The 10,185-nt window shown below is 32.6% G+C and overlaps 2 protein-coding genes across 2 annotated transcripts; one reads left to right on the top strand and one right to left on the bottom strand.

The window, feature by feature from the left end:
• Positions 1 to 863: 863 nt before the first annotated feature.
• On the bottom strand, positions 864 to 2,373 carry LOC145793119 (putative germin-like protein 2-1). Its single transcript, XM_082875704.1, has 2 exons — positions 2,146 to 2,373; positions 864 to 1,566 (listed from the first exon to the last, which is right to left on the bottom strand). Exons 1-2 carry the CDS (start codon positions 2,261 to 2,263, stop codon positions 1,016 to 1,018), a joined length of 669 nt encoding a protein of 222 aa, XP_082731830.1. The 5' UTR covers positions 2,264 to 2,373; the 3' UTR covers positions 864 to 1,015.
• A 3,384-nt stretch (positions 2,374 to 5,757) lies between these two features.
• On the top strand, positions 5,758 to 9,170 carry LOC145793931 (uncharacterized). Its single transcript, XM_082876840.1, has 3 exons — positions 5,758 to 5,820; positions 8,462 to 8,977; positions 9,108 to 9,170. Exons 1-3 carry the CDS (start codon positions 5,758 to 5,760, stop codon positions 9,168 to 9,170), a joined length of 642 nt encoding a protein of 213 aa, XP_082732966.1.
• The last annotated feature ends 1,015 nt before the right edge of the window (positions 9,171 to 10,185 follow it).

Here is a 10,185-nt window from a genome sequence, read left to right as displayed (position 1 = left end):
GTTCTGAACAATTTGTTTTTAAGTTTTAGTTACAGGCGCTGAAAACTGTAAAATTTTATAGTTTCGGTTTTTTGTTGCTAAAATGAATCATGCTTTAAAACTGTCAAATTTTATAGTTTCATAACATTCTTTAGAACTATAAAATTTTGCAGTTTCATAACATGTTTTCCAGTTTGATTAATAAGGATAAATGCTTAATAGAATCATGCTTGTTATGGTTTCAAAACATACATTTCAATTTGATCAATATTAGAGATTATTTGTTTAAATCCTACAAAAATTAAATAATAATATATACTTTTCCCATTGTTGTTTGTTGTTATTTTTATTTTTTTTCCCATTTAGTTTATTAATATTTAGCACATTTTGCTATGTTTTTTTCACTATAATTTTTTCATTTATTCTTTTTTTTTCCGACAATATTCTGGACATTCCGGTGAGTCTCCGATGATGTTCTTGATGTTCAACGAACATTTTGGACATTTCGACAACTCCCAGTGACGTTCAGAACACTCTGGCGAAATTCCAACAATACTCCGGTGACTTTCCGGTGACTTCCCGATCGATGATGTTGAATATTCCGGCGAGTCTCTAGTGACCGTTTGACGGAAAATCGACAGTGGTGGGATGTAGCAACATTTTTAAAGTTATTAAAAAAAAAGAATTTTTTGGTAACAATTAAAAATATGTAGGACTAATTGATGTAAGTGTTTTGTTTTGGAATTAGATGGATTTTGAATTTTGTGCATGGGACTTACTGGTAACTACTCCAAGAAAGATCAAGAGTGTCATTATTATATCAATAGGGAGCCTAAAAAAATATCATGAGAGTGTCATCATTGTATGAGGAGAGAGACAAGGAGTACTATTTAACAAACTTCATTATTATAAAATCATAAGAAAACAATCTTAAGGAAATCATCCACAGCCAATCCACTTATTTATGCTATATTGCATCATATTTAATTAAAGTTTAACAAATAATAGATTCATAGGTTCTCCATTCTTTCTTTCTCTAGTTGCTGGGCCACCAAAATTGAGCTTGAAGATAATCTACCACCTTCTTGTCCACTTGGAATGCCTTGGCAAGAACATCATCAGAAATCCTTGGATTTGACCCGAACACTGCATTAGCAACTGTAATGGTTCCGGGGTTTTGGCTGCTTAAGGCAGCAAGAGCTACTGCATTAGTCTTTCCATTATTAAATTGAAAGTGAATGAGACCCTGTGGGAACACAAAAACATCTCCTGGGTACAAGACCTTTGTAAAGAGGCGGTTGTTAGTGTTGGAGGTCACGAAGCCGACATAGAGAGTACCTTCCAACACCACGATGACCTCAGTTGCACGAGGGTGCGTGTGGGGTGGGTTGAGGCCATAAGGTGCAAAGTCAATGCGAGCTAAGGAGATGCCGAGAGTATTGAGGCCTAGTATTTGGATAACGTTTACGGGAGTAACCTTTGACCCAATTGGGTTCGATGTGTTTTGAGGAGTAAGGAGGCCTGAAAAGAAGAAGTCATCTGCTGTGGCAAGCTTTGGGTCGTTGCAAACTTTGCCATTCACGAACACTACAATGCAAAAGAAATGGAGTTGTGCTTCAGTAAGATTGGGTGAAAGAAATAAAATATAACATATAGACTAACTAATTTTCAATAATGTTACAATAATGACATCTAAGAAATTAAAAATTGGTCCTTTACAAATTAAAACAATTAAAATGTTGGAGACCAACATGAAATATATTTTATATTTTGAGGACCAAAAGTGTAATTAACCATTTTTTTAGCTAATGTTATTTTATGTTCAGAAAATACTACTTATTTTGATGATGAATATTGACGATGTCAGCGAGGGAGACAATTTTAATACATATTTAATACTTTGAATACGAAATTGGCACCATTAAAATATTGATTATCAAAATGACACAAAAACATATTTATGTTACCAAAAGTACAATTAATCAATCAATATTTGACTTCAAAATGAAAAACTGACATGAATTCCAACGAAAAAAATTGAGGTTTTAATTATTATCAAAATACAACTGCTTTGAATAAGTTTTGTCACTAAAATCATATTTCAAAATCTAAAACTTAAGTTTGGAAGGCTTAAAGTTGGGAGATAGAGATGAGCATGAAATATACCATCGGAGTTATTAATAGCAACACAGAAATCCTGTAGAGGACTAGGGTCTGAAGCAGAGACAAGTGTGGAAGCCAACGCCATAATAGCTATGGTTACAAGGATAAAGTGAGTGCCCATTTTTATCACTCGGAAACAACAAACAAAATATTGCAGTAGCTGTTTTTTTTTTTTTTTGGGAAGCAAATTGGAATTTCTATGCCTAATTGCTTGAAGAAGGAGACAGATATCTAAGCATGGAAAGCCTGTCTATTTATAGATATAGATGGATGAGAGTAGTTGAATTTTTTATTAAGTATTTTCCAATGCTAATGAGAGAAGAATTACCAAGTCGTCAATGGGTAGCTTCTTTCCTTATTGGCCATTTAATTCAATGATGAACGGTTCTTCAACAACTAAACCCTTTTCTAATATCTTTTTTCTTACTGCTTATTGAAATGCTTCTATTGACTTTTCTATTTCATCTTTTTTTTTTTAATTTTTTTTTTTAATTTTTTATAATGGACAATTTCAACCACACCAGATATGCATAATCATCTGTAAATTATTAGTATCCGACTATTTTTGCATCTTGGGAAGACAGTATTCCACTATCTCTTGACTTGATTCATAAAGACACAATGCAAGCATAATTTCATCATTTAATTCTAAATTAAAGATTGTTAAATATTATCACCTGTTACCATTTTGTCTATCCCTACACATTATAAATTATAATTTGTCTCAATTTATTTAAATATTTCTTCAAGAAACAGAAAGATTGAAGTTTTACAATATTTGGATGCTCTTTAAGTGATTAGATTTAACAAGATAAAATTTACTTACATTCCTCAATTAAATTGTGTAGATAGAGTAAGAAATAATAATTCATATATTCACTACACATAAATGCCTTTAAAATTTAAAAGAAAAAAATGCATTTTATAATACACCATAAATGTTTGAAAATAATATTTTGTTTATCTTTGTAAATTTTTTATTCGTTACTTTCATTTTTTTATTGATAAAAAAAACAAATAGAAATTAATTTTGTAGGCAATACTTTTACGTTATGTTTGGTAATAGAATTAACAATATATGAGATTAGTATAGATTTGGTTATTGGGTTGAATTAGCGAGATAAATAATTATCTCTTATTCATATTTGTTTGAGTGAATTAAATTAATAGTCCCTATAGTTTGGGACTTGTGTTATTTTGGTCTCTGACTATTTAATTGTGACACATTTGACCCTAAATTTTAAATTTTGTTCCAAATAAAAACAATTGAAGATACCATTGCTTAATTTCAAGAGCAAAATCTTCAATTTGATAAAAATATAAACTAATTTGACAAAAATAAATGTCAAAAAAATATTTTTGAATTTTTAAAAATTATTTTTATCCACTAAAAATAAAATTATGTAAAATTGATAAATCTTTTAAACATTTATTTATTTTTATCAAATTAATTTTTATTATGTATTTGGATGATAATCATGTAGTGGGTGGTTGTTTTTATTTTCATTAAATTATTTTTTATTTTTTCAAACGTCAAATATGGCGACAACTTTGATATCATTATTAAACCAATCAATTAAATCAAAAAATTCAAAACTAAAAATATTTCATATATAAAATATATCGATTATATATTAAAATCCTAACAACCACTCATTACATGATTATAATCCAAAAACATAATAAAAATTAATTTGGTTAAAAAAAATAATAAATGTCCAAAAGATTTATCAATTTTTCATAATTTTATCTTTGGTGGATAGAAATAATTTTTAATTTTTATTTTTTTTGACATTTTTTTTGGGTCAAATTAGCTTATATTTTATCAAATTGGCGATTTTACCCTTGAAATTAAGTAATGATATCTTCAATTATCCTTATTTGGATGAAGATTCAAAATTTCAGGATCAAATGTATCACAATTGAAAAGTGAAGAACTAAAGTGATACAAGTCCCAAATTATACGGACAATTAGTGTAATTCGCAATATTTATTTTGTAATATATATGAACATGTACAATTATAATTATCTATTTATTTTGTATTATTAGTTGTAAGAAATAATGTATAGAGAAAGAGAGAATAAATTGTGTATATATTGATGTATTTTGTATCTGTGTTGTTAGCTCCTTTATATAGAGGAGAGGTTACATAATTTGGAGGAGCCATTGAGGAGCAGCTTACCGAAAGTGGCCGAAAGGCTTACAGAAAGGAAACACTAATGATGAAAGCAAGCAATCACTAACCTATTATAATACTAACATATTATAATAACCTATTATATAATATTATATACTAACATATGAATAACATATTATAATAGGTTATTATATAATATTAACAGCCCCCCTCAAACTCAAGGAGGATAAACATAACCAACTTGAGTTTGGAGAGAGTAACAAACAGGAAAATAAAATGACAATAAAATAAAATAAGATAGGAGACACTGTATGGTTGTGTCAAATCGTTGTTGAAGACACGGTATGATCGTGTCACACCGTTGGAGAAGACACTGTGTGGTCGTGTCAGACCATTGTAGAAGCTAACCGGAATCAATGTCGGGACAGTTTACGGGGTCATGCTGGACCGTTGTAGAAGCTGACCGGAATCAATGTCGGGACAGTTTACGGGGTCATGCCGGACCGGTGTAGAAGCTGACCGGAATCAAAGTCGGGACAGTTTACGGGGTCATGCCGGACCGGTGTAGAAGCTGACCGGAATCAATGTCGGGACAGTTTTATGTGGTCATGCCGGACCGTTGTAGAAGCTTGTGGTGGTGCACCAAGGAGGCGACTTAGAGAGTGCGCCATGAGGTGGCTTGAGTTGTTCCCATGGTGTATAACCATGCTCACCAGCTTGAGTGGTTCACATGGTGTGTAACCATGCTCACCATGATATATGTATAACCCCCCCTTAAACTCAAATAGGTGTGAAGATAGAAACCTATTTGAGGTTGAAACAAAGGAATTGATAAAGTGGAGCAAAACAGCTCAACACAGAGTGAAGATGTGAAAAAAAAAAAAAAAATGGTAGAAAGGTTTTGTTTTGTTTTTTTTTTTTTTTTTGTGGTGTAGAACTGTGAGCGGGGTGGATCTTTGATAGGAATAAAACAAGGGTGTTGTGCAAGCTGGATGGCAAGAATGGTACAAGGTTGTTGGAGCAGAAAAATCAGTGAGGTGGAGGAGGCTGGGTGTGTTGGGAGAATGGAATAAAAAAAAGATAAGAGTGATTTTGTGTTTAAATAAAAGAAGAGTGGGTGGACAAGATTAAAATAAAAAGAAAGGAAAAGAGGGGGACAAAAGTTGGCAGATAGTGTATCATGGAATGGAAAAGTAAATAAATAAAGAAAAATAAATAAGTAAATAATAATAATGTATTTGAAATCAAAGAGGAGAGAGTGGAAACATGTGAGGGAAAAGGGACTCACCAACCGAGCTTTTTTTTTTATTTATTTTTTTTTTGGTTTTTAATAAAAGAAAAAGAAGCACAATGCAACTGTCTCGAGGGGATGGGGCCCGGGAGAGTAACAAAAAAGAGAGAGCATGGATGAGTGAGGTTCGGCGGGCAATAAAAAAAGAAAAAAAAGAAAAAGAAAAAGAAAGAGCAAGTGGGGCTATGATCATTGTTCTTGGGGAGGTGCTCCCCCTTTGCCCATTGTTGTGGCTTTCAAGTGGGGAGGTGCGCAGGATACGCAGGGAGTGGGTACAGGATTAGAGTTGAGGAGAGAGAGTTGATTGTTGTGTGTGTATGTCGTGTGTTGTGTTCATCTCAGAGAGTGTGTGTTGGGATGGCAGTGGTGGTGTGGTGTCTCCTCTCTCTCTTCCTAACCTCTCTCTCCCCAAGCCGAGAGAGAGAGAGATCGTGCCTTCAGTATATCTGTGTATGTGCATGTCATAGCAGAGAGAGAGATATCCCCCCCCACCCACAGCAACGGTACCCACAGCAATGGTACCCACAAGAGGAAATTTCTTGAAAGTGAATGTTGAATTGGGTTTAGTAGCAGCGGAGTCGGGGTATGTGTAGAGGTCCGGCGGGCGGCCAAGGTGAGGCTGCCGCCCGTCGGTGAAGCGAAATTACTAAGTTGTTAACCTTGCTCTGATACCATGTAAGAAATAATGTATAGAGAAAGAGAGAATAAATTGTGTATATATTGATGTATTTTGTATCTGTGTTGTTAGCTCCTTTATATAGAGGAGAGGTTACATAATTTGGAGAAGCCATTGAGGAGCAGCTTACCGAAAGTGGCCGAAAGGCTTACAGAAAGGAAACACTAATGATGAAAGCAAGCAATCACTAACCTATTATAATACTAACATATTATAATAACCTATTATATAATATTATATACTAACATATGAATAACATATTATAATAGGTTATTATATAATATTAACATTAGTGATAGAATTAAAAAATTTCACAATTTTATTGATAAAATATCCGACAGAATCTAATTTAAATTATAAAAATTAAAATTAAATAATAAAATATGAGTCTCGTAAAATAATTATTTTAATTTTATACTACAATCTGTCTAATCAAATGGGTGTTAAGCTATAGTTTTGAATTCATCGTTAAATCCCAAAGGAGTTGACTGTTCATCAAGGAAAGCAAATTAGACTTTCTATGCCATGTGCTTGAAATGAGTTGACAAAGCAAGCATGGCATACGTATCTATATAGATAAATTCTGTAGGTTAGAATTATGTTTTAATTAGTCTTATAATTTTTTTTTTTATCTATTTAATCTCTTTGGATGTGTAATAATTTATTTGTTATTATAATCTCCTTAATTGTTTGGGAATGTTATGTTTGAAAAAAGTATATTAAGGAGTTTTTTAATGTGTTATATTAAAGTATTATATTTGAAATGTATAGAACTTCTAAACAGTTTTTTGGGAGTGTCACGTTACAGAAACGTGGTCCAAAAATTAGATCCAATTTCCTTAAGATGATGTCCCCCAATGAGAAAGGGTAAAAACGTCTGTCAAATCATACAAGATTGAAAATATGAACTCACAGTATGATTATCAAAACAAACAATACATATCATTGTATTAGAAAATTTATGAGACTGATTGAAGTAACTGATTCTCATATGAAACTTTTTTTCCATTTTCCCTATAATATATAATTAAGAGTGATTGAGAAATCGTCTACTATTTTTCAATACAAAGCTTATAATTAATGTCCTTTTACCTAGTCTTCTCTTTGGTTAACGTATTGTCTAACTCCATGAATGGTTCTTCAACTGCACCCATTCATTTTTTAATAGATAAATTATAATTATAATTTTTTAGTTTGCAAATAGTTAACAATATAACAATTGGGTGGTAAGAGTCTCTCCATTCATAATCAATTGGTTTTGAGTTAAGCATTTTAATAAGGTCCACATTCATAAACTTTTACCGATTAATAATAGGTTAGGTTCGTACTTGTCTCTCTTATATTTTTAAAACCTAGAACCTATTCATGTGCTTAAAAATATGGGTTTAATGGGTCTCAAGCAGGCTTGGTTCTTATGAGCCCAATTTTACCCAAATTTTAACTTTCATTCAAACTTTTTTTTTAATATATATATTTAATTGCAAAATTATGAAAAAAATAAAAAATTTATAATACAAAATTTTGAAGTGCATCACAACAATTGTAATCACTTTTGAAATCATTATAAAAAAAGGAATTTTTTTTTTTTTTATCGAAATACAAAATTGCATCTATTATGCTTTTGTTATTGAATTGTATATACATCGTTAATCTCATGAAAATTTAGTTACTAGTTTCATAGATGGCGTGCTACTCACTTAGTTTTTAGTTTCAAAATTAATATTTTTTATACGTTCTTACACGTGGAAACAATAAATAAATAAATAAATAAAATAAAGTGAAAATAAATCAATTATGGGACACTTATCAATAAGTCTCATATACAAAATTCAAAATCCATCTAATTCCAAAACAAAGACTTGTACCAATTAGTCATACATATTTTTAATTATTACCAAAAAATCAATTTTTTTTATAAATTGGGTAAATTACACTAACCTCCCTTGAGGTTTACCTTAATTACAGGGACCTCTCCTGTAGTTTCAAAAATAACATTAACCTCCCCTACTTTTGAAAATAATATACAGATTCTCCCTTCCCGTTAAATTAGCATGAACAACGTTAACTTGACAGCCGAATTGACCTTAATATCCATGAACCATATTGTGAAAAGACATAGTCCATGGAAGAGAGGGTTCTAGTCGTTTCTTTACCTTTCGAAGCAATCTAGTACTCGGAGAAGTGATTCCTCGTCACTGGGTTCGTTGTCGCAGAGATCGAAGAAGAGGGAGGAGTTTGTGGCGACGACAGTAGTGGTGGATGAGAGTAAGAGTTCGAACCAGGCGGCGTTTGGCCAAAGAGTTTCTAGATCTAGATCCATCAGGTGTGAAAGCAAGAGCTTTTTTGGGGACTTTTTCGAGCGAATCTCTACTGGGTTCGGAGACTACACTCTCGGGCGAGTCGAGTCTCAGAGAGAAGGCCACCGCCACGACGACGGAGAACGGGAATGCATCATGGAGAGAGTCAAGTGTGATAGGATTTTTAGTGGGTTCATGATCACTTCCTTATCCTCTTCATCTTCTTACTGGGTTTCATCTTTAATTGAAGAAAATAGGAAGTTGACACCAGCGGCAGTGGTAGTGGCGGTGGCGCATGGAAGAAGTAAGAGTTGGGGTTGGGCATTTACAAGTCCAATTAGAGCTTTCAAGCCTTCTTCTTTTTTAGGGAAGAGAGAGGTTTCCAACAAAACCACCACTCCAAACCTAAATGCCATTCCTTCATTGTTGACTGTGAGAGGTTAATTAGCTCCATTCCGCTTTCTCTCTTTGTTTTTGTATGTTTGAACTAGTTTTGGGTACAATTTTTAAGGGGGTTGTTTGTCAAGTTCAATTTAATGTGAATTGTTTTGGTTCTTTGAAGTTCAATGTTGATGCAAAGACACTTGAGATGGATCCAAATGGGCCTTCAAAGAAAGATACATGAATTTAAATTGTGTGCCCATCAAGAATAGTCATCTTGAGTCTTTCTTCTAAGTTGTAAGATATAGATCTTTTGAGGTGGTCCAGGTCTGTCTAAAGTCATGTTTGTCTAAGAAAAAAAAAACTTGGAACATTCAAGTCCTTGATTGTAATTTGCTTATAGAAATTGTGGGCTGCCCTAAATTTGTAAATTTTTTTGTGTTGTTTATTTGTAATTTGTGAATTTGTAATTTTTGTAATGTTTATTTATAATTTGTGACTCCATGTTATGGTCAATAGATCCTGTCATATTAGTGAATGATGAAATTTTTGTTAGCCATTGTGACTGAAGAGTTTCGAACTTGCATCTTACTTTTTGTCTTCAAATTATATTGTTCTCATATAGTTTTGGTTAATCATTTCTTGAACAAGGTTTACATATTTCAGTGTGTTTCTTCCATTGTTTGATGATGCCATATCACTGTATCTATGCATGCATACAGAAAAAAAAAGAAAAAAAAATTTACATAGTTCACCCATAAATAATATCCACAGAACTAGGAGAGAAAAAGAGAGAGAGCTCACATGAAATTTTCATCTATGTCAAGCAATGTTGTAGAGAGAGAGAGACTTTGGAGAGAAAGTTAACAGGTGCTCTGTGAATTGGAGGGAAATAGTCAGCAAGAGAGTGTATTGTTTTATAAAGGATGACAAGTGTATTTTGGGTATTGGCATATTTATGGAGGCTGATGTCACTAATTTTGTTACTTTATTAACGTCAAGTTAACAGCAGGGGGAATCTGTATATTATTTTCAAAAGCATGGGAGGGCAGTGTTATTTCTTAAACTATAGGGGAGGTCCTTGTAATTAAGGTAAACCTCCAGGGAGGTCAGTGTAATTTACCCTTATAAATTTAAAAAAGCTGTTACATCCTACTATCGTCGGACTTCCGTCAGGCAGTCACCTGAGACTCGCCGGAATGTTCAACATCATGGGTAAGTCGTTAAAGTATCGTCTGAAGTTCGCCGGAGTACCGTCA

The sequence above is a fragment of the Camellia sinensis genome, chromosome 6, assembly GCF_055761805.1.
Source record: "Camellia sinensis isolate YWXY chromosome 6, ASM5576180v1, whole genome shotgun sequence".
Lineage (NCBI taxonomy): Eukaryota > Viridiplantae > Streptophyta > Magnoliopsida > Ericales > Theaceae > Camellia > Camellia sinensis.
This window is presented reverse-complemented; position numbering and strand designations above follow the sequence as displayed.